Here is a 24,492-nt window from a genome sequence, read left to right on the forward strand (position 1 = left end):
CTGGGGGGGATTGCTAGAAAGTAGGGAGGGCAGCAATAGAAGCAGCTGGACATCCAGGCCTTCTGAGAATTAAGATGTCACCTCTGCTCTGGACAGGGCAGCTCTGAGGTGTCAGCACCTCTTCCATACTGTTCACCAACCAATGCAAGGCTTCCTCCCACACCTCATGCAGGCTTGTGCTCGCTCACAGCCTGCTCCATGGCTTCTCATCTGCCTCTTTTTCCCCAGGTCATTGGTAGGTCTTGATTCCAAACTTCCCAAGGGAAAGCATCCCACTGATTGGCCAGACCCTTTCGCCATCCATTGTCCTGTGCTCCAAATGGACAGAGGTCTTAGGCCAGACCACCTCCCAGGCCACCTTTCCTGCTGACCCTTGGTCCAATGAACTGTGCTCAGGTGGTAAAGGGGGGTTTAGGATTTCTGAGAAATCCTTCACAGAGGGCATCAGGCCTGGCAAGCATTTAGAAGCCCCTCTAAAGGAGGGCTTTATCTAGTGCCTTGTTTGACTTGTCTAGTGCCAGCGCTAAGTCAGCCATTCCTAGCACAGCTGTCCTGCCTGTCTCTGATGACTGTGAAGTTTAAGCAGCATGTCATCACTATTTTTATCGAGGATTGTGCCTCTGAGATCGAGATTAACCACTTAGGAGAGCCATTCAGCCAATAATAAATCTACAACGCTCTTCCTCTCATTCTACATTTCCCCAGGAGCTGCAAGAATCTTCTGAAAGGCTCTGACAAATGCTGTGTTGCAATCCATCCTCTCTGCACTCTTCTGACCATCCGGAAAGAAAGGAGACAAAACCTCAAAATGAGTCAGGGAATTCCAGTGCAGGAGGCCTAGGAACTTCACTGCAAGGGCTTCGTGGGAAATCAGGGAGTTTCTGCCCTTTGCTTAAGAAATGCCAGATAATGCTATCCTTAGTGTGGGCTTAGGGACATTTGGTAACTAGAATGGACTTGCCATACAATGTAACTGGCCTGACTTGGCAAGCTTTCGCCTTCTAGCCTTCTCTTTTCCTCGCAGACAGGAAAGCCTCATGAGTCATGTCTCTCAAATCCTGAGGCTGCTAGTTAAATTCTACTGGCTGTAGTCATGGCGTACGCCTCCAAAGAAGGCTCCTTGGTCTCCAAGGAGTCCAAGTTCAGTATTGTGGCATTTCATCCAAACCCAAGGACTAAGCGAGCTGCATCTTGGAGGAGCAGATGCTGAAAGGTTGGGGGCGAGGGGCTAGGGAGCAGGCTGCCTCGATTGGCTTCTCAAGCCTCCACTCTTAACAGCTACTTCTCTGAGCTTTGAAAAGTGGAGATGGGTTGGGTGTAACTTAATGGTGGAGGGAATGCTTAGCACTGCACAAAGCCCCAGTTTAATCCCCAGCACTCGCAAAAAAAAAAAATGGTGGAGATGGTCACATGGATGCTACTCACAGACTTGGTGACAGAATTAAATAAGTCACATGTGAGCAGCACGGTGTTCAGCAGGAAATAAGGTCCAGTGTTCATGGACCTTATTTCCATGCCAGGTGGAGGTAGAATTTTCTCATTATCTTGGGCTCAGGGAAGCCCTGATGGAAGCCCTGCTGTTATTGAATCACAAGGGGCAGCCCTCAGGTGACAACCTTAAGAACCTAAGAAAAAGGGTGGGAACAGATAGAAGTAGAAAGAAAACAGTGAGGAGCCAGGTGCCAGTGGCTCACGCCTGTAATTCTAGCTACTCAGGAGGCAGAGATCAGGAGGATCGCAGTTCAAAGAGAGCCTGGGCAAATCATTCTGCAAGACCCTATCTCGAAAAACCCTTCACAAAAATAGGGCTGGTGGAGTGGCTCAAAGTGAAGGCTCTGAGTTCAAGCCCCAGTACTGCAAACAAGAAAATGGTGAGGATCCTGGGTGCAGCTGCTATTTAGAGGTACCAGCACTTTCCAGGCTTCCATTCCAGCTCCAAGGAAGGCAGCCCAGGCTGATAAGAGTCATCAGGAGCTGATATAGCTCAAGTCCCCCTGGCAGGTTGGTGTTATCACACCCATTTCCAAGACAAAGAGCCTTTGGAAGATCTCTCTGGCACCTCTGGCACAGAGATAGGGACACTCTCATCTGACTTGCTGAAAGTAATCTCTCCCAGTTTCAGAGCCAGCTCTGTCCCCATGTGGGCCCCTTCATTAACTCCTCCCAAGGGACTCTCACTGGGTACCTGCCTTTTGTATCTCCAGGCTTTTTACTTTAACCCCGCCCACAGCTCTCCTCATTTGGGCCCCACTGGTGAATGCCTAACATGACTTTGAAGTCATCCTGTTTTCCCTCTGCCCCCCACTCCCCCAAACCATGCCTTGCCCATCCCCTACTTTCTAAAGCTCATCAGCTTTGAAGGTGTTGTGAGTGGGGCTGTTGATAACAAGAAGACCTAATGGTGTCCTTCAAAGCCAATGACAGAGGACACTGTCTGCAATTTGCAAGAAGGAAATGTGGGTTTCTTTAAGTAAAAGAGTTGGAAAGGGTGGTAAATTGAGAATCAAAAGGGATTTAATTTCTAGAAAAAAAATGCAAAAAGTTGGATTTTTTTTCCTAACTGAGCCAGAACTCAAATACATTTGTTGCATGCTGACATGCATAAAGGCAAATACTTTATTATTTTTATTTTTTTACATTTCTGACTTTTTTTTTTATTATTGTCTAGGTATATGTCCTGGATATGTGCCCCTGGGAAACTTTTGTTCTTATGGTCATCAAACATTTCTAACAAAGTCATGGAAAGCAAAAAGAATGGGAAGGCCCAAATGTACATCATCAGAGTGTGTGACACCCTGACAATGAAACATGACACAATGCTGAACACCATCTGTATCTTCAGGACTGAGCTCAAAAACATCAGGTTGAGCAAAAGAATTTGTAATAAAAAACTGCCAGGTGTGGTGGTGGTGCATGCCTGTGATTCTAGCACTTGGGAGTTATGGCAGGGGGATCATGAGTTCAAGGCCAGCCTAGACTACACAGTGAGGCCTTATCTCAAAAAAAAAAAAAAACCTGTAGCCAAAAATTGCCAATTTATGATGACATTTATATAAAGCTCAAAGAAGTATTCAAAAATCATAAAGAAAAATCATAAATAAACATGAAGTTGAGAATAGTTGACCCTCTTGCGATCAGAAAACTTAATTTATTTTAGCAACACAGTTTGTTTTCCAAGAGTTCTAAAGTCAGAAGTCATACACAGAGAACTTCGATGGAATTGCTAATGTTCCATTTCTAAGGTGGAGGTGGGCATTTTGACATTTATGTATACTTCATGTGGTCTCTAGGATTTGGGGGGTATGAGAGTAATCACACCCAGAGGCTTGTGCATGTAAAGTATATCCTTACCACTACAGACCCTTACCTGCAGACCCTCAGCCCCCTCTGTGTCTGTTATGGGAAGAAATCATCCCCTAGATCCCTGGAGGGCCTTCCACACTCATCTGACATCTCACCTGGAAGGGCAGACGGGAGGAGGCTCATCCCATCCTCAATTTGCTATCTGGCTAGAGACCCTTCTTCATAGACATGACACTTTCTCAGGTGACCAGTGGTGTTATATATAAACCACAGATAGAATCTGCCTACTTACCAACTCCAGGCTGTGAAGTGCCAGCCCAGGCAAATAGTTTGCGAGACCCCATCTCAAAAAAACCCTTCACAAAGAAAGGGCTGACGCTCAGCTCAAGGTGTAGGGCCTGAGTTCAAGCCCCAGTGCTGCAAAAAGAAAATCAGCATAGGCCACTGTCCATTCACTTTCCTTCAATCCTGGTACTCCGCAGTATGCTTCCAGGTGTGACATTCTGATAGCCTTCCTCACTCATTTCCCCTCCCTGTACACCTGCAAGGTGAGGTGCCTTTGACATACGCCATGCCACTGCAATACAATTACTCACCAAGCTTACTGCAAGTGAGAAATAACTAGATCCCTGTAGCAAGGTAAATACTCCTGTGCTGACTGTAGGCAAATGTGAACCCTTGGCCTGTAACAAAGCCTCAGGGGCCATGGAAACAGGGAGGACATCTAGCAGCCTTTGTGTGAATTCTGGAAAAAGGATTTGAGGGCATCTCTACTAATCATTAATATTTGAGCTACACTGAGGTCGAAGTGCTGGCGCTGAGAATTCTGTGTGAAGGAAGACCTCCAAGCCTCTTGCAGAGCAGCAGCAGTCTGACATCATGTTCTGCATTTGATTTCTTTCTAGATTCACAGGTTCTGGCCAGATAGCTGTTGTAAGAGCCCTGTTGTTCTAACTTTATCTCTCTAATGTTTCAATGTAAAATAAAAAAAAAAAAAGATTATTTGGAGCCCTTTCAGGGCCACGCCTTAGAATTGCTCTGAAAATAAGACCTGTTAAGTGTCTGATTTTTTAGTTTTCATAAGGCTTGGAAGATGCTGGCTGTTGACTTAGCTGCTGAGTCATGGGGCTGGGGATATTGGTTTTACCCAGCCAAAAAAAAGTCAGGGTGTTGCTGGTGAAATCACAAATTCTGATTGCAAAATTCATAACATTCTTTAATGAACTATTTTACAGTTTTGTTGCTTCTTTGCTGAATTTAATCCCCTAGAATCTTGCTTCTTACTCAATGGAAAGCTAATGCCACAGACTCAAAGGCCTTGGCTTTTACCCAGTGCCATGGAAAACTAGCCAGGAGCTCCAAGGAGCAAGAATGCTGGCAGTTAAGAAAGGCAGTTTTTTTGTAGCTGACCAGAAGATATAATAACCTAATTCAAGAAAGTATTTGAACCTCTCTGTGCAAGGTTATATGCAAAATGTGGAGATGTTTAGTTCTCAGACTTACCGACCAGGAGGCATGCTGAGAAAATATAAAAAGTAACTATTAACGGGAAATAAATGATCATCTCAACCCTCCCTTGTGTGTTTTGCAGAGCTGAATTGTGTTGTTCAGGCTTTGTAGCCCAGGCTGGCCTCAAACTTGCAATCCAGAACTCATTTTTAGTGGCTATCAATTCTAATTTGTGTGTGTGTGTGGCAGTACTGAGGTTTGAATTCATATGCACTCTACCACTTGAGCCACTCCACCGGCCCTATTTTTGTGAAGGGTTTTTCGAGAAAGGGTCTTACAAAGTATTTGCCCAGGCTGGTTTGGAACCATGATGCTCCTGATCTCCGCCTTCTGAGAAGCTAGGATTACAGGCGTGAGCGACCGGCGCCCAGCTCTTCCTGCTTTTTTCACTTGCCTGACCACTATGGAATATTACCTGTTTTGACTTTTGAGAAATCCCTGGAGCCTGCGTAAAATTTCCAACCTAAATCATGTGTAATGATTCACAAGAATCCAAGCAGGAGTCTTGATCAAACGATCCAGGCCTCTGGGTGGGGGAAAGGAGGAATATAAAATCTTTCAAATGCAACATTAATTAGGGCTAGAGATGAATTGTCTTTGGGGAGGCACATGGGGATGTCTCTGCACGCAGGCAAAGCTCAGTATCACATAGGAGCTGGAGGGTGTGGCTCCGTGTACTGCTTTTGGTTAGGATGTACAGGGCTCTGGGTTCAATCCCCAGCACAAAATAAAGGTTTTCGGTAACATTAAAGAGGAAATTAACCTTCCTTTGGCTACCTTGGCTTTAGACTCACATCTGACCGCTATAGCAAGGATTAAAAAGTCACCTTGGCGGACCGCTCCAAGGAGCCAGGCGCGGCCGGCGCAGTGCGCAAGCGCACATGGCCGGTGGGCCCCCCCCCCACGCGGGAGTGGGGCCGACGCGCTGCCGCTCAACGTCTCCACGCCGCCGGGGTCTCCAGCACCTCGTGGCCTAGCGGGGACGACGGGAGGGCTGGGCCCTAAGGTCGTCACCAAGGTCGTGGGCCGTACGTGCGGCGCCGGAGCGACGCCGAGTGCGTGCGGGACTCGGAGTACGTGACGAAGCCCGGAGCTCTCATGCCCGCCGTGGCGCCCCGCCTTCTCTCCGGGGCCTCGGCTCCGCAGACCCTCCGCTTGACCCAGGGGTCCCAATGGCAGGTCCGCCAGCACCCTGACACAATGGCTGGGGAATCCGGACCTTGCAGACCCACTCTCCCAACATCCCCTGGTCGTCGCCCCCACTCATTTCAGGCCAAAGCGGCCGCAGTCCGGCTCCACAAGGGGAGGCGAGGGCCCGAGCGACGGCGCGCGGGGCCAATGGCAAGGCGGCGTGGAGGGGGCGGGTCCAGAAGGCGGGAAGTGGGCGGAGCCTGTCGAGCTGGGCAGGAAGTCGGGGCGGGGGCACGGAGAACAGCTCGGGGTCTTGGGGCGCCTACGTCTTTCTGCCTAAAGCTCGCTTTGGTGTCTGCAGCACCCTCTCCTTTTTTCCTGGGCAACGAGATCCAGCAGCCAGGTAGGAGCTGCAGAGCAGGGGCGCGGGGGAGCGCGGGGGGTGGGTTCCAGGGTTTTGGGCCCCTTCCCCTCGGAGACGGCGAGCCCATGGGCTCGGCATGCGGGGGGGGGGGGCGGTCGGTGGGCACGTGCGAGCCGCCCTCGAGGGCGGGGGTCGGCGAACCCCGGGACCTCTCCCTGAGCGCCCGGTGCTCGGTTCAGCTCCAGGAGGAGGGCGGCGGCTGGCGCACCTGTGGGGCGTTAGGTTCCTGGGAGCGGAAAGTGCATATAGCACACCACGTGATGATGGAGCTGTGGGGTCGGTAACGGGGCTCGGAAGGTCAGGAACAGCACACGCGAGCCACGGGTGACAGCGGGCGTGGGGACTGAGGATGTGGGAAGAGACACAGTCATCACCCTAGTGCTCATTAAAACCAGGCCCTTCCCAACGTGGGGGAAGGGACAGGGACAGAAGAGATGCCCAGGAGGCTGCAGTTCCCGGTCCCGTTCCCCTACCCCGCTACCCCAGCCAGCAGCCCCTGCTTCCACCGAGGTCTGCAGACCAAAGCCCGGGCTCCAGCCCGGCACTGCTTCGGAATAAAAGGTGACCAGGGTCGCTTAGAGAAATTGTTGAGGAAGCTGCAGGAGACCTCGCCCTTGTTAGGCAAGAGCTGCAGCGGGCTTCCTGGCCGGCCACCAACAGGCCTGCCCTGACCTGGAAAGGATGTATTTAAGAAGCCTGCCTGCTCGCTGTGGCCTCCCCGCCTTGTGTTCTTCCCTCTAGGCGGCGTGGTCCCTTGACCGACTCGCCTTCGGGGTTCACTTGTTCTGCCCCTAGTCCGGGGTTCCATCTAGGCATCAAAGAGCTGTGAAGACCGCGGTCAGCGGCCTCTTTCCCTCCCCGAGTTGTAACGACTTGGAGAGGAGCTTTTGTATAAGGTTTTAACCTTATACACTTAGTTAACTAAAATGAAATAGAAAATGCTGAGGTGTGTGGTAAAGTGCCTCGTGCCTGGGGATGTATGTAGCTCTGGATTTTTGCCTAGCAGGCACGTGGCCTTGGGATCCATCCTCAGTACCTCAAATAAAAAAAAAAAAGTGCCTAAAAACACCTTTGAAACCTACAAAGTGAATCAGTAGTAGCCCGGGATTGGGTAGATATGTGGGAGATGAAATGCTCTGCAGGTATATAACTTGCCAAAATGCAAAGATAACTAAAAGTCAGAAACTAGAACATGATTAAAAAACCAGATACCTTTTTCTTGGCTAATGAATCAAACTTCATTGTTACAGAGACAATAAAACCACAGAGGTGGCTTCAGGATCTAATTTTGAAACTTGAAAAAAGATGCCATTTGGTGCTTAACAATGTACGGGAGAAGATGTCGGGGGAACCCAGCTAGATAATGGCTCCTGAACACTGATTTTGTTCTCCGCTTCAGTTCTAGAAATTGTTCAATTAATTTTCTTTTTTGGAGGACTCTAAAGGGGGGGGGGAGGGACTTTCTTTTTTCCCCTCAAGGTGTTTTCCAAGGAAGCCTCTTCCCCTTGGCATTCAAGCTAAAATCTTTCCCTTACTTAATTCATAACATTTCATAGATAAGTTTTTTTATTATTGTTATACTGGGTGGGGTTACATTGTAGCATTTACAAAGGTTTTTACAATGTATCAAATACATTTGCATTCATCCTTTCCACTGCTCTCTTTGATCCCTCCTCCCCTGATTCCTGGGAAAGTTTGAACAAGTATCATTTTTGCATTTACATACATGTGTTTACATTATTTGCACCATATTCATCTTCCCACCCCTTTCCCTATCACCTCCTGGTAAATTTTTAAAATGAGGTAAAGCACTTTGAAAGCTATTAATTAAGCTGAGCACCAGTGGCTCACATCTGTAATTCCAGCTACTCAGGAGGCAGAGATCAGGAGGATGGCAAATAGGTCCGTGAGACCCTATCTCCGGAAAAAAAAAAAATCAAAAAACAAAAACCCATCACAAGAAAAAGCTGGTGGACTGGCTCAAGGAGTAGGCCCTGAGTTCAAACCTCAGTACCACAAAAAAAAAAAAAAGAAGGAAATTAATCAGATGGGATTACTGATGTCTCCTTTCATTCTAAAATCAAAATACTGTGGACTTTCCTTCTTTCTTTAAGCACAAGGTCTCACTTTGTAGCCCAGGCTGGTCTCAAACTTTGTTTTTTTAAGCAGTTTTGGAGTTGAAACCAACTTACAAGGCTGGTGCTCTACCACTTGAACCATACCACTAGCCAAATTCTTGATTCTCATGCCTCAGGCTACAGAGTACTGGGATTATAGGAGTGTTCCACCAGGCCTAGCTCATATGGTGAAATTCGAAAGGCCTGGGATATGGCAGTAGTGATCATAGTCCACAGACCAAGAAGCTAGTGGGAGCTGGTTATTCCTGACCTCCAAACTCAAACTTTCTAACTGTCAGATCTGTACCAGTGGAAGATGCTAATGCACTGGCCTAACTCGGTTCCCAATAGCACTATAAGCTGCATTTTCCCCCTGCCTGCTCCACCCACTTTTTTGTCCTTTTCCTGGATGATCATGCTTGTGACCTTCATTATTTGTGTAGTCCTTTCCATTCCCATGCCAGCTCTCACTGTCAGCTAATGACAGTGACCCATGTCAGAGCCACTGTGTCATCGTCACATTAGTCTTTCACTTGGCTTTGTGCACTCATTCTCAGACCCTTTTTTTCTTACAGGACACATCTGAAATAGGATTTAAGGCTTTGAAGATATTGACAGTACGAGTTTTGAACTCACGGCCTTGAGCTTACTAGGCAAGCACTTTACCACGAGCCACAACTTCAGTCCATTTTGTTCTGGTTATTTTGGAGATGGCACCTCACGAACCATTTGCCCAGGCTGGTCTTGAACCATGATCTTTCCTCCTTACAAGTAGCTAGGATTACAGGTGTGAGCCACCAGTGCCTGGCTCCATCCTACTTAAGGAGCATTTCTCACTGCCTTCCAGCACTTTTTCCCCACTAAGTAGCCTTCCTGTGTATAATATAAAATCCAGCACAGCTTCTGTCTAGTCCAGGAACCCTCAGAAGTGATCCCTTGAGTGAATGAGCAAATGCTGTGTGGCGGTTGATGGAAATGTGAACTTTGTGCTTCCCCACAGAAATTCACCATGTCTATTCTCAAGATCCATGCCAGAGAGATCTTTGACTCTCGTGGGAATCCCACTGTTGAGGTTGATCTCTACACCGCCAAAGGTATGTCCACTTGCTTTCCATGGTTCCTTCTGGCACACTGTTTAAACTTTGTCTTACAGTGAGGGAGCCTGAGGCCAGGAGAAAAGCCTGTCACTGCAGCAGATTTTCTTGCTGGTCAGCACATGCTAGTGGGCCCTGACTCTTGAGGGTACCAGGGGACAGTAGGGCATGGAGCCCTTGTCTTCCTGTTGCTTGGTATTTAAAACTGGATTGGCTTCTGGGTTAGCGAGGCAGGGAAGTAAGGGATACCTTGAGACCTTGTCCCTCTAAGGTCTCAGCACTAGTGGTTGGCAACATAGCTCACTGTGACCAAATAAGTAGAGTGTAATAGGGTGACAAGAAAAAAGACACCAGGGGATTTGAGCAGCTTATATTGGTGTTCCAAAGTTCCTCCTGAATGAAGGATCAGGGACAGTGGGTTTTGGGCTTGGGGTTTGGGCTAGTTCAGAGGCTCTTCGTTTTACCTGGCTGAGTCCCTCCAGGAACAGATTTTGTTTTGTTTTGTTTGAATCATTAGTGCATTGTAGTTGTACAGGGGAATACGTTCTGACATTTACATATGTTGTGTTTATAATATACTTTAAACTTTCTTCCTCATCCTCCTTTATAGAACAATTTCAGCAGGTTTCATTGTTCTGTTTTCATACGTGAACACAAAATACATCACCCTTCACCCTTATGTCTTCTCCCTCACATGGTACCCACACCTGGACAGGACCTGTTTTACCTTTCTGTCTTTGATTTTTTAAAAAAAACATATTTGTTAGTATATGATAGTTACACAGGGGGTTTCATTGTGACATTTTCATATATACACATTTTATACCCCGAATTGGTTCATCTCCTCCATTATTCTCCTATCTACCCCATTCCCCTTCTTACAGTAGATAGGGGCTTTTGAAAGCTTTCACTTTAAGAAGAAATTCCTGGTCCTGTTACTTCCACCAGTGTCCCGGATGTTTTGGAAATGCACACAGTGGGTTCTGTTGGAAAAGGGGCCTCAGGCTGAGCTCCTCAGCGCTGCTAAATCACCAGGATCTGTCAGTCACAGTTGAGTCAGTCTGAGTCACAGGCCTGGCATTGGAGTCCAACCCTTCCCTTCCTGTCTGCCCCCTCTCAACCTCTCCCTCCCCCCAAGAAAAGAAGGATCCTCAAGTCTTGACTTCATTCACCAAAAGCCTGCCTGTGCTCTGCCTTGGCTACTCACTGTGGGGGACACTCTGCTCTCTTCTGGGACGTGTTTTATGGTGAATACCCAGGGTTCTCACAGGATGCTGGGAATTTCCCTTCATCTCATGAGGTCTGCTTGCTCAGACAGCAGGTGAAACTTCCCACTTGGAAACTAATTGACTTTTTTAAAAACCCAAGAAACTAGATGATGGGGAAGGAGAGCATTTACTTTGAAACACCTGAAAGTGATTTTCCTTATTGTATATTTGCTTTTATGTATCAGTTAAAAGTCAAAAAAAAATTTTTTTTTGGACAGTCCTACTGTGTAGCTCAGACTGGCCACAAAGTCAAGACTCTCCTGCCTCTGCCTTCCAAGTGCTGGGGTCACAGGTGTGTAGTCACCATGCCACGCTAAAAATAGTTTTTGAAATTGAAATGAATGGAGCTTTCTCTGCTTTGTTTTTGCAGTGCTAGGAATTGAAACCAGGCTTCATACAGCTAGGCAAGTGCTCTACCATTGAGCTATATCCTCAGACCAATCCTTTTGAGATAGATAGATAGATAGATAGATAGATAAAATGGTGGATTTATGAGCCTTCCATCTTTCCCTTTTACCCATACTTTTGAGTACTTTTAGCAAAATGAAGGAAAGCCAAGTAGAGGCACATTCCTATAACTCCAGCACTCCCAGAGGCAGGAGAATCATGAGTGTTTTCTTTCTTTCTTTCTTTCTTTCTTTCTTTATTTTGGTGGTACTGGGGTTTGAACTCACATGCTTACAAGGTAGGTGTTTCACCACTGTAGCCATGCCTCCAGCTCTAGGATTTTGAGTTTGAGGACAGCCTGGGCTGCATAGTGAGACCCTTTCCAAAAAGGAAAAGAAAAAGTTGAGCAGAAGGTATAGAGTTTCCTCATCCCCCTCCCCTCCACCTGCACACCTTGCCCAGGGTCAGCATCTCCCACAGGCGTAGTTCATTTGTTACAGTGAACTTCTGTTGATCCATTGCTTCACTCAGAGTCCATAGACTTAGGAGTTCTTCTCACCTAATGGAGGTGTGCAGCTGTCACAGATCATGCCTGAGTGATTTTTTTTTTTGTCCTTTTGCCTTCATGTCACCATACCCCTACAAGCTCCTCACATTCTTGAGATGAGAAGTTCAAGTAGATTGCACAGGTTGCCTGTACCTCCTGCTCCCCTAACTCTTACTGGCTGCCCTGAAATCAGACTCCTGCAGCCCCTTTTTTGACATTATGTGTCCTTGTGCCTTCTCTACTCTCTGCTGTTGTATGCTTCATGGCATGGGTTTAGCCTGACAGCTGGTTTCTATATTTGCAACATTGTGTGATACAGCATTTGTGTCCTAGTGTGAATTAAGCTCTGTGTTTTCTATTGTCTGTTCCTTTTTTCCCCAGTTCAATCCTGTTTTCCATTTTCTTCTGCTTAGAAAACCCCAAAGTAGTGAACATTTTCAATCATCTACCTGGCCACACTTCTTTTTCTACTGGGTGGTGTTGCTCAGTGGTCCACAGACCTGCTAAGAGATTTAAACTAGAGAAAGTTGAGTGCTTTGTGGTAGCATCTGCACTTGAGAATCACTAAAACGTGAAGAGTGGAAAGAAGGGACTGTCTCCCCAGTTGATTTAAGGAAGCTACGGTGTTACCGGTCACAGAAGCCACCTGTGGTGGATACTGGGTTTCTGGTGCTGCTGAACTTTCTTGGGGTGGAGGTGGGGCAGAAGTAGGATTTGAACTCATGGCCTCACTCTTGCTTAGTAGGCACTCTTAACTGCTTGAACCACTCCACCAGCCCTTTTTTGTGATGGGTTTTCTTCAGGGTAGGGTCTCTCGAACTATTTGCCCAGGCTGGCTTTGAACTGCGATCTTCCTGATCTCTGCCTCCAGTGTAGCTAGGATTATAGGCGCGGTCTGCCAGCGCCACTGGTCTTCTTAATCAGTACTATTTTTTCTCCGTCTCCTCCAGGTCTCTTCCGAGCTGCTGTGCCTAGCGGAGCCTCAACTGGTATCTATGAGGCTCTGGAACTTCGAGACAATGATAAGACTCGCTACATGGGGAAGGGTAAGGCGTGGAGCCCACGGCCCACTTCTGGAGTGAGGTCATTCCCGGCCTCCATGCCCAACCCCTTCTTGGCCTTTCTCAGACCCCCAGCACCCCAGGATGGGGCCTTCATTTTAGGATTTCACTCACAGTGTCAGTGGTGAGCACTATGCCAGCACATGGAAGACAGCACAGTGACTCTTGGTTCTTAAGCCTGGAACCTCAGGGTCAGGAGTGTTTTTTGGGGGGGGGGGATCAAGAGGGGTTTTTTTGGGGGGGTCAGGAGTTTAGGGCTTATTGGTATTGTGATCTGTCTCCCTTCTATGAACTACCCCTTCATCGTTAGGCCAGGGAGCTTGAGTGTGCAACTCCCTTTCTTCAGGTCTGTGCCTTCTAGAACATTTACCTTCAAGGGTGAGAAAGCCTACCCTCCACAGTGGCTACTGACAAGTCATTGCAGCTTGCTTTTCTGTTGACCAGTTCTCAGAAGCACTGCCCCAGTGATGCTAGAGTCTGGCCAGCCATGTGCAGAGTGACTTTTGGGCCTTTGTTCGGCCTTTACCTTTCTGCAGATGGAACCCATGTGGCTATGTCACAGCAGTGACACAGGCTTGACTGCTTTCTCCAGGTTGGGGTGGGGCATCACCCCTGGGGCGAGGGGGGTATGTAGAGCACATCTGTAGTAATGACATTTCAGGAGGGTGGCAATCAGGGAAAAGTCTAAAAAGGCTGCAGCTGCAGGAGAGGGGGCTGTCGTGAAGTGGGGTTCAGGAATGTGAGGCAAGAGCTGTAGGAAGGCCATGTGCACTCCACTTGGTGAGCGCTGCCTCCGCACATAAACGTCTTGTTTTGTTTAATGGCTGCTCCGGCTTCTGTGGACCAGACAGCGCTGGGCCCTGATAGTAATACATGCTTAGTGAGCCGGCATTTGTAGAAGGCACTTGTCCCTGAAACTTTCCTGCCCTCTTCTATTTTCACTTTCTGTCCTTTGTCCTTCAAAGCCTTTTCTCTTCTGAGTCTCTTTTCCTTCTCTGTCTACCTCTACTGGGCAGGCGTCTCCAGACCTGTTAAGTATGTTAATGAGTTCCTGGCACCAGCTTTGTGCACTCAGGTAACTCACCAGTCATCCTCTGGGTGTGCAGCTGGTGTTCCCAGTGCATGGTCTTGACACTAACCTCCCTCAGATGATTCTGAGCTGGTTGCTTTATGTTTGGCTCTAACCCCTTGGGGTCCTAGGTAAGAGCACTCAGACTGGGCCAGAAAGTCCCATTCTGGGGGGAACGGGGAACGGGTTCAAGAAGTCCCATGGAGAGTCTTTGATGGGTTTCTGAGTCCACACCTTCAGTGATCTCTGCAATGTTGCTCAAGCCTGCATATTTTAATTACTGTCAGTAATTTGATTTAATTATTCCTTCTAGGTGTCTCACAGGCTGTTGAGCACATCAATAAAACTATTGCACCTGCCCTTGTTAGCAAGGTAGGACCTCCTCCTGGTAACTAACGTGTATCAATGCCACCAGAGTGAACCTTAGCCCAGGGCCTTTCCTGTGCACTGAAGAGCTTATTCTGAGAGCTGTAGAAGCCGATTGGATTCCCTGTGTGCATAAGAGTAACTCATGCATGCTGTTAATCTAACCTGTCCCCTGTCTGTTCACTTCTAATAGCATCTGGAATTGGGCCAGCAGAATGGGAGCTTGTCTTGGAGCCCTTAGTATTTTTTAAAGTGAATTCTTTTTAAGTAAGATCTTACTTGAGGGACTGGGGGTGCAGCTTAGTGGTACAGCATGTGCTTAGCTTGTCCAAAGCCCTGGGTTCCCAGCCCTGTCCTATATCTTGTTAGAACCTAGTGTGTCAAACAGGTAAAAATAGGGCCCTGGCTGTCCATTCAGCCTCCTCATGAATTTTTGCCTGATTTACCCTCCTGTGCCCTTCATAGTCCCCACAGTGCTCCCCGATGGGAATGGTTTGCAAACCCCTGTCCAGGAAAGCCATCAACCAGTCATGGCCTCCTTGTCTGTTCTACTCATATCTAGTTCCTCCTCCCTTGAATTTGCCTCTGTACTGATGGAAATGAGGGGTTCCTTTGTCACTTCTCCAAGTGTGCTTATTTTGGCCTGGTCTTTGTGGCACCATCTAATTGGTCCCTGCCCAATTTGGGGGGGAAGATAACTCACTGTTGGTTAAGAGTTGGCCTCCAAGCTGTCTTCCTGGGTGACTGCTTTCCCAGTGATGGCAAAGGTACTGGGCTGTTAACATGGCATCGTAAGGTTATAGACAGTTTTTGTATTTCAGTTTTCATATAAAGAACTTTATGCGTAAAATCAAGCACGAATTTTGAAGCTTTTAAAGTAATGCTGGTTTTTACTGAAAAACTGCTTAGTCGGGTTTCAAGACACCAGTTTTATTATAGTCTGATCAGGTATCCATTTTGATAAGTCCAACGTTTCATCAAATGATTGTGGACCATGTGTAAAATTACACATCCGCTGGAAGATGGAGCTTGGATCTTAGCCAAGAGACAGCCCCGGGAAAACTGGGCGCTGGGCAGAGGGAGGCACTTAGAGAATAGTGACCTTTGTTACTTACTGCTCCAAAGAGTAGTTCTTGTTTGTAGTAATAGCTTCTACAGCATGTGCCAGACAGGTCTGTGTTGTGCACAATGTCACCTTGGACTCCTGCGGTAGACTGTCTCTGTTGTCCTGATACCATTAAAGCAAGTCAGAGGCAGCTTAGTGTTCACTCTTGGCACATATGCTACCACCGAGCTCCATGCCCAATCTATAAAACAAACAGCACAGAATTGATTTTGACTTTGTGCACTTCCAAAGTTCTACAGATTCCATGGCAGGAGAGCAAAGGTCATGCAGGGGACCTGTCCATCAGCCCTCCCCCTCCCTCTCTCTCTCCTCTAGAAACTGAGCGTTGTGGAACAGGAGAAGATCGACAAACTAATGATCGAGATGGATGGGACCGAAAATAAATGTGAGTGGCCCAAGGTGGAGCCTTTGCTGGGGAAAACCTTTTTTAAAAAAGAAAAAAAACCGTTAGTAAGAGATCTTTATACCCTGGCCTCTTCCTGTTTCTATGCCTCACTTTAAGAAATCACATTTTAAATATCGGGCCCACCCAGGGGACAGCAGCATGCCTGTAGGGTACTCAAGAGACTTGCCCTTTATAGTCAAGCAGTTTGTGTAATTGTCAAGCATTTGTCATCCAAGGAAGGGGCTCTGGACTGGGGAGAGGATTATTTGAAGAGTGAAGTGAAAGGGCAGGACGAAGAAACTTCTTATGTGGTCCAAGGTGGGGTGCAGCCCAGCAGTACAGACAGGCAGAAAGCCAGTGGGACAGAGGTTGCCAAGTAAGAAATGACTTCATTCACCTTCTTCCATTCTAGCTAAGTTTGGTGCAAACGCCATCCTGGGGGTGTCTCTTGCGGTCTGCAAAGCTGGTGCTGTGGAGAAGGGAGTGCCCCTGTACCGCCACATTGCCGACTTGGCTGGCAACTCTGAAGTCATCCTGCCTGTCCCTGTGAGTGACTTGTTGGAACAGGGACCTGGTCCACCTGAACCTGGTGACCACTGGGTGGGCGTGCACTGCTGCTCAGTGGGCTGGCTCCTCCAGGCTGCTTCATACCTCGCTGCTCTCGTCTACCCCAGGCTTTCAATGTGATCAATGGCGGCTCTCATGCCGGCAACAAGCTGGCCATGCAGGAGTTCATGATCCTCCCCGTGGGGGCTGCAAGCTTCAGGGAGGCCATGCGCATTGGAGCAGAGGTCTACCACAACCTGAAGAACGTCATCAAGGAGAAGTACGGGAAAGATGCCACCAACGTGGGCGACGAGGGCGGCTTTGCACCTAACATCCTGGAGAACAAGGAAGGTAAAAGTGCTCAAGGACACCCTGAACTGTGTGAAACTGTCTCTCTCTATTGCCACTGTGGGGACAGCTCATGACCCTGCAGAGATGTTGCAGTGGTACATGTCTGTAGTCCCAGCTGCTCTGGAGGCTGATGCAGGAGGATCACTTAAATCTGTCAGTTCAAACCAGCTTGGGCAACATGTCTCAAAAAATACATAGGAAAAATATAGAAGATGCCACGTGTGGTGTAATCTCAGCACCTTGGAGACGAATAGGATAGAGTTCAAAGCTAGCCTGGGCTATGTAGTGAGACCCTGTTTGAGATAAGTGGATAGATAGATACCTAGGAAGGCTTTTCGTCATTGGGTTTGACAGATCAAGTGGGGCTGATTGAGGTGTAGAGAGGTGGTTCGTTCCTTGCTGTTCTTTTACACTGCATGGGCAAAGTTTGAGATGTGCTGTAATGCAGGGACATGCCAGATACTCATTTTGAAATAGGGTCTCACTTTGTTACCTGTTGCCCGGGCTCAAGCAGTCCTCCTGCTTCAGCCTCCCGAGTAGCTGGGACTACAGGCACATGCCACCGTACCTTGCTAATTACAATGATTTTTTTGGTGGGGGGGAGGTGCAACACTGGGGTTTGGAACTCAGGGCCTCACACTTGCCAAGCAGGCACTCTACCACTTGAGCCACTCCACCAGCCCTAACTATAGTAATTTTTTAATAGGCTTGGTTTATTTAGGCTTTGCTCTGATATTTTTAGGCAGTTAAATGTAAGAAGCATGTGGAGAGTCCAGAAAGTTCTAAGACAATTATTCACTGCTAAGCATTTTTTTTTTGGGAGGATACATAATACTCAAGCATGGTGTTTCTGTTGCCTTCAAGGAACTAGTGAAAGAAAATACTCATCCTAATACACATCCTGGTTGTGGGGCTAACCATATGAGATGACTGATAATTGGACATTTTTGACCAACAAAATGGACTTTTCTACGGTTTAAACCAACAGTTTTGGGGGTCTTTGTGAGAAACAAGAGCCAGTTGTCTAGTCAGCTCTTCAAACTGGGCTAGGACACACTTCCCCAGAGCTCTTGGCAGAACACCCTGGAGGTGGCTCTTGTTTCCTGGGCCCCTTCTTGGATCCCAGCCTGTGCTCTATTTGAAGCTAGTTGCACAGGACAGCTGATTGCATCTGATCACTGCACCCGTATCTTGCCAGCACAGCTGTTCCTGGGCACTAAATTTGGTAGCATTTTTTCTTAGAGTATGAATTTCCCACTTGGTGATGCCCAAGGGCCCTGACCAGTGATTTCCTATCACAAAGCAGGAAGGAGTACCTGCCATCCTCAAAGTTGGTGGCTGGGGTCAGAGCATCTCCTGCTCTTCTGTTAGGGTCCCCACCTGGCAGCTTTAAAAAGAAATCTTACTTCTGCATACCTTTTGTGCACACTTGTTGCCCTGTCTATTTCTAGCCCTGGAGCTGCTGAAGAATGCAATCGGGAAGGCTGGCTACACTGATAAGGTTGTCATCGGCATGGATGTGGCTGCCTCTGAGTTCTTCAGGTCTGGAAAATATGACCTGGACTTCAAGTCTCCTGATGACGCCAGCAGGTACATCACGCCTGACCAGCTGGCTGACCTCTACAAATCCTTCATCAAGGACTACCCAGGTTAGTGCTCTGGGTCACCATCCCCTCTTAGCTGCAGTCGGTGGCTGGCTGCTGAGGTGAGAGGGTGGGGTGTCTGTGCTGTAGACCTCCCCAAGGGGGCTTTGCTGGGGCTGGTCCACACAGCACACACACAGCACGCATACATAGGGCCTCACAGTGGTTCTTGCTGTGGATGAGTCGTCAGGCACCAGCAGCAACAGTGTGTGGAGTTGTTAGAGTACAGTGTGACTGTCATACAACCTGGAGGCAGACGCAGCCCGCATCCCATACAGGGTGGAAGCTGAGCCTTGAGCCACACCGTCCCTTCTTACTATTATTTTTCGTGTTTTCTATGAGCTGAGCTCTGCTCTAGGCTCTGCATCATTTGATGCACACAGGATAGGGACTGTCCCTGCCATTTTACAGGAGAGGAAACTGAAGTACTGTATTGAGACTGTAAGTCTGACCCAGAGGCCCTGCACTTAACTGTCACACTCAGTAACTTGGTCAAAATTGAACCAAGATCCAGACTCAGTCTTACTGTTTATTTAGACAGGGTGTCAGTATACACGCACACGCACGCATACCCCTCCCGAGTGCAATCTTTGTGCTTTTTAGAAACACTTTTTTAACGTACAGGGGATGGAACCAGGCTTGCATGCATGCTAACCAAGTGCTGTACCACTGAGCCCCACCCCAGCCCCCTTCATACTTCTGAGCTTTCAGCTCTGTACTTATCCTCAGTGGCACCAAATTTGAACCACCTGGGCAGGTAAGCACAAACCTGAGCTGGACATTATGACATATGCTTGTAATCCTATCACTTGGGAGGCTGAGGCAAGAGAATAGAGTCCAAGGTCCTCCTGGGCTGCAAAGTTATTTGGAGAAAAAACATTCAGGCTCAAGCATGGGCAGCTTTCATGCCCCACTGCAGGAGGCTGGTGGGCAGTGTTTCCAGAGCTGGGCAGGAGCCCTTCCTGTGTTGGCTGGGAGGTGGGAGGCAGATGCTAGCAATTGAGCTGGAGAGGCTGCGCACTGCAGTCTAGCCAGGGCGCTCACAGATGACACATCTCTCCTTTCCGCAGTGGTGTCCATCGAAGACCCTTTTGACCAGGATGACTGGGAAGCCTGGCAGAAGTTCACGGCTACTGCAGGCATCCAGGTGGTAGGCGACGATCTCACGGTGACCAACCCGAAGAGGATTGCCAAGGCTGTGGGCGAGAAGTCATGCAATTGCCTCCTGCTCAAAGTGAACCAGATCGGCTCAGTGACCGAGTCCCTGCAGGCGTAAGTGCCTCCCAGGGAGAGGCAGGGAGAGAGCCACAGTGCCTTACTTCTGGAGTTGGGGAGCCCCACAGATTGGCTCTTAAACTAGGCTGTGGCCCCAAGGGGTTGGTACATTGGTCAGTGGTGGCTTGAGTCTGACTCCCTGTGGCTAAATTTCACATGGAGTACATGGCTCGGTGAATTAACTCAGTGAGAGTGAAGGACGACCAGTCTGTCCCCTCCAAGGGTTTGCATGACTAGATGATGAGAAGGCTCTTGGGTTAGAGTCCTTCAGAGGAGGACCGGGGTCATCCTCTGGTATTGTCCCAGCTGTGCTCTGGACAAAGCCAGACATTGAGGCTTTGTTGAGGACGCGTGCCCTCCACATGTCTCCCAGGGATGAGGAGCAGTGGGCTCAGAGGAGTGGTAGCATGGGACATACGGTGAGGGAAGGTGATGTTTCCTGACTGCAGGTGCAAGCTGGCCCAGTCCAATGGTTGGGGTGTCATGGTGTCCCATCGCTCTGGAGAGACTGAGGATACCTTCATTGCTGACCTGGTGGTGGGGCTTTGCACTGGGCAGGTGAGTGCTGTGTAAAGTGACAGCTTATCTGAGGGCGGGAGCTTGGCCCCCTTAAGGATTTGTCTCAGCCATGGTGCCTTCTCCTCACCCACAGTGCCCACGAAGACTCAGTACCCAACAATATGGTCTTTTCTTTTTTCTCTCCAGATCAAGACTGGTGCACCTTGCCGATCTGAGCGTCTGGCCAAGTACAACCAGCTCCTCAGGTAAAGAGACTTCTGGTGATGGTGTGGTCTGGGGGATGCATCTCTGGGTTGGGGCCAGAGCATATCCTAAGGCAGGCACCTGGCAGTGCTGACCAGAAATAGAAGTCTGTTTTATGTAGTGCTCCCATTTTGTGGTGAGGGGTAGAAGAGGGCCCCTTTGACTATACAGGCACATTTTCAGAGATAGAAGAGCACTGTAGTACCTGACCTGCCCTTGTTTTAAGGGTAAGGAAACCAGGGCTTGGAGAACTGAAGCAAATTGCCAAAGGGCAGAGGCTGGGTGCCCACTGGTCTGTGCTGCTGGGTACTCTGACCCCCCCCCCACTGTCCTCTTGTGTTCTTGGGGAGCCCTAGGGGAACAGGAACATCCATTTCATAAGTTCTCCTTATTTATCCCTTCTTTATAACTTCACCCTGGGAGTTGTCAGCATGAAGGCAGAGGGAGCAACAGGATTGCTGTCCTTAGGTCAGGTGCAGCATTGTTTGTGTTCTTTGTGTCTGGTCATGTTACACCACATTTTATTTTAAACATCAAGATCCAGACAGTAGCAGGGCAGCATGGCTCACAGCTGTAATCCCAGCTCCATGGGAGATGGAGAATGGGAAGATTGTGGTTCAACACCAGCTTAGGGAAAGAGTTTCAGAGTCCATCTCAGCCTGGGTTCAGTGTTACACAGGGGATAGGGCAGGGCTCAGATGGTTCAGGGCCTGTGTACAAACCCAGTGCTGCCAAATAGAAGGATCCAAGCGCCGTCGTCCAGTATGTTTGTCTCCTTTCCCTGCCGTTGAATGAGGAACCTGAGTTGCCCTTTCAGTTTAAAAAAAAAGGTACAGGGGCTTCAACTCAGGGCCTACACCTTGAGCCACTCCACCACTTTTTTGTGATGAGTTTTTTCAAGATGGGGTCTTACGGAACTATTTGCCTCAGCTGGCTTTGGATTGTTTTTTGTTTGGTTTGGGGTTTTTTTTGGGTGGTACTGGGTTTGAACTCAGCTGGCTTTGAACTGCGTTCTCCTGATCTCTGCCTCCTGAGTAGCTTAGGATTACAGGTGTGAGCCACCAGCACCTGGCTGTGTTAGGATTTTTATATTCAAGAAATAGCAGTCCTGGTGTTTATTCAGTTCTGCCTTTTGGCAACAGAGAGGGGAAGAGAAGGAAAAGCTCACTGGACGAGCAAGGTGAAGGAGGCAGGGTAGGGGCATCCTGAGACACACTGGTTTCTGGGCCTCAAGAATAAGCGTGGCACAGGGGAGAGCTGCTCTGGGTTCTTTCTTCCTGGGGAAGCAGGGCTCTGTGCCTGAGCACGCCTAGGTGGGAGGGAGGGCCTTCTGCACTGGGGTTTGACTTTCTATCTTTGTGCTTTCCAAGAATCGAGGAGGAGCTGGGCAGCAAGGCCAAGTTTGCTGGCAGGAACTTCAGAAACCCCCTGGCCTAAGTAAGCCATGGGCAGGTGAGCCTCAAAACCCTCAGTCACCACCGGCTACATAGACCCTGCCCCTGTCAGTGAGGGTGAAGCAAGGCCCTGCCCAGTGCTTGCAGGGCCTCTGGTAGTTAGCTCCCCTCTCCTGCCTCTGCTTCCTTAGAATTCGTGCAGAAGCCACACCTACCACCGGGAGCCCTGTTGGAAACCCTAGCTCTGTAATCATGTCATTGGTCCAAATCGTTGTTGTCATCTTGCTTGCCAAGTGTCTGGAGCCTTGTATACCTCCAGCATGATTTCTGTGGTGACCACAGGCAAGATCCCCAGTGGTTTTATGTGCAAAATAAAAGCCTCAGTGACCCAAAAGAACTTGTGCACGTGTGTAGATCAAGCTGCTGAGTCTGTCCCTTGTGTCTTCCTGGAGCCCCTAGGGTGGTGGGATACAAGCCTGCGAGAGCTCGAGGCTGTGGGTCATGGGGAGTGGGTGAGAGGTCAGTCCTCTCAGGAAGGACAGTTGAGGCAGGTGGGGGGGTGGAGTCCACGTGTCCTTGGAGGGGAGACAGACTTCCAAGTGAAGAGATCTTATTCAGGAGATACAAATGCAGATGATCTGGTGGCAACCAGAAGACTCCCAGCAGCATACAGGCCACCTTGGGCAGGGATGGAACGTGGGTTCTCCTGGGGAAAGCAGGTAAAGCGATTTTAAAAGGGCCAGATGTGGTGGTACACACTTGTAATCCCAGCCTCAGGAGGCTGAGACAGGAGGATTGAGTTCAGCTATATATAGTTACTGTATATATAGTGACCCTATCTCAAAAACAATGGTAACAGGAGGGAGACAGCCTTTGAAGGCCTTGGAACCTCATTCAAGTTAACAACATTGTCCTCAGCTTCTCCAGCCTTATCTCATCTGCTCAGCTGCATGTAGTTAATGCGGCATTGTGTGCTGCAGATGAAGAAGCTTAATGTTGCAGAAAGCACCATTAGGATGTCTGGGGTGACATTGAACTCAGTGTGTGATGAATGCATTTGTGTAAAAAAGGTGAAATGGGGTGGTTCTTATCTGCCCCTTAAAGAGGTCTTGTAGCCAGCCCTGGGGGCTCACACCTGTAATCCTAGCTACTCAGAAAACAGTAGCTAGCTAGTTCATGAGGCCCTGTCTTGAAAAAACCCATGACAAAAAAGGGCTGGAGGAATGGCTCAAGGTGAAGGCCCTGAGTTCAAACCCCAGTGCAGCAAAAAAAAAAAAAAAAAAAAAGATCTTGTATTTTATTAGTATTTTTCTTCCCCTGAAAAACTGATCAGAGTACTTTGAATTGGGTTTTAATGCTGTCCACAGTCAGAGAACTAGGGGGCCCTCCCGTGGACATTTGTGTCAGAGTTTGTCTCTTCAGTCATGCCTTACCACAGAGTTGAACCTCTAGGAGGTGCAGGTATTAAGGGTTGGCCTCTGGGTCCTGGAAGCCTGAAGGGTGCAGGTCAGAAGGGAACTGAGCAGCAGATGGAGCTCCAGGACCCAGGCTTCGCTCGCTGTCCTTTCACAGGTGGGGAACCGCCCTGCTTCTGAGACACCCCTCCCCCATTAAGCTGTGGCTCGGGGTGTGGTTCAGTGGCAGAGTGCTTGCCTGGTACTGTAAGGCCCTGGGTTCTACCCCAGCACTACAAAATGAAAACGTTTCTGATTAATGGTCTTAATTACAACTGCAAGTACCTTCCCAGTGATCCTAGGTTAGTATTTGATTGAATAGCCAGGGATCCTAGTCAGACTGACACATCGCAGCCCCTCCATGCACATTTCTAAAATTGAGACTCCAAATAACAAAATCACACCATGCAACATTGCCCCACGTGCAACCAAAAATGCCCCTTCCTGGATAAGTGTGCACCACCACTCCGACTTCTTCCCAGGGTTTTCTAACAATCTGAAAACATTGGAAGGAGACGAGTCATTGAACTAGGTCTGACAGTCCTTTTTTTTTTTTTTTTTTTTCTTTTTTTGCTGGTTCTGGGGTTTGAACTTGGTCTCACACTTGCTAAGCAGACACTTTACCAGCAAACCTTTTTGGGGTTGGTTATTTTTGAACGAGGGTCTGGAGCACTATTTCCTGGGCTGGCTTTGAACTGTGATCCTCCCTGCCTCCTGAGTACTTAGGGCTGTAAGCATGAGCCACTGGCACCTAGCAGTGAAACAGTTAAAATAGGCCTGGGATCCTAAATGTCTTCAGATTACACGGGTTTATAGGAATTTAAAGTGTGTTTTTAAAGTTAAGTTTCTTTAGCATTTGTTAGCATTCACTGCTTGCTTTGTGTTTTCTTTGAAACTTCATAGTACAAATATGTTTCCATTTGTCTCTTGGGGCTTGTCTACCCCCCGAATTCCTGGACCTCTGGCATCCAAACAAAAATAAATTGAAGCAGGGCACCAGTGGCTCACACCTGTAATCCTAGCTACTCAGGAGGCAGCGATCAGGAGATGGAGGTTCCAAGCCAGCCCAGGCAAATGGTTGAAGCAGTTGTTCTCAAACTTGGCCTGGGCACTCCCAGGACCAATTAGGCTGGCACGATCTGGGTGGAACGGAAGCATCAGGATTTAAAGTTCCCAGCTGGCTCCAATGTGCAGCCAAGCTTGAAAACCACTGGCTTGGGGTAAATGGGTGGCAAGAGGGAATGCCAAGCTTTCTTGGGGACAATGGGAGGCAGCCAGGC

General features: G+C 48.5%; 1 protein-coding gene across 1 annotated transcript; it reads left to right on the forward strand.

Moving 5' to 3' along the window:
* The first annotated feature begins 6,189 nt into the window (after positions 1-6,189).
* Positions 6,190-22,155, forward strand: Eno1 (enolase 1). The gene is made up of 12 exons (XM_020157496.2): positions 6,190-6,346; positions 9,485-9,578; positions 12,731-12,826; positions 14,224-14,282; positions 15,718-15,787; positions 16,200-16,333; positions 16,462-16,684; positions 18,136-18,333; positions 19,398-19,599; positions 20,052-20,160; positions 20,308-20,366; positions 21,735-22,155. The coding sequence occupies exons 2-12, from the start codon at positions 9,494-9,496 to the stop codon at positions 21,799-21,801; spliced, it is 1,302 nt and encodes a 433-aa protein (XP_020013085.1). The 5' UTR covers positions 6,190-6,346; positions 9,485-9,493; the 3' UTR covers positions 21,802-22,155.
* Positions 22,156-24,492: the final 2,337 nt, after the last annotated feature.

This window comes from Castor canadensis, chromosome 7, assembly GCF_047511655.1.
Source record: "Castor canadensis chromosome 7, mCasCan1.hap1v2, whole genome shotgun sequence".
Taxonomy (NCBI): Eukaryota; Metazoa; Chordata; class Mammalia; order Rodentia; family Castoridae; genus Castor; species Castor canadensis.

Coding starts and splice junctions, on each gene's coding strand:
- Eno1 (XM_020157496.2), top strand. CDS start 9,494: ATGTCTATTCTCAAGATCCATGCCAGAGAGATCTTTGACTCTCGTGGG. Junction 9,579..12,730: donor TGATCTCTACACCGCCAAAG/GTATGTCCACTT, acceptor CGTCTCCTCCAG/GTCTCTTCCGAGCTGCTGTG. Junction 20,161..20,307: donor TGGGGCTTTGCACTGGGCAG/GTGAGTGCTGTG, acceptor TTTTCTCTCCAG/ATCAAGACTGGTGCACCTTG.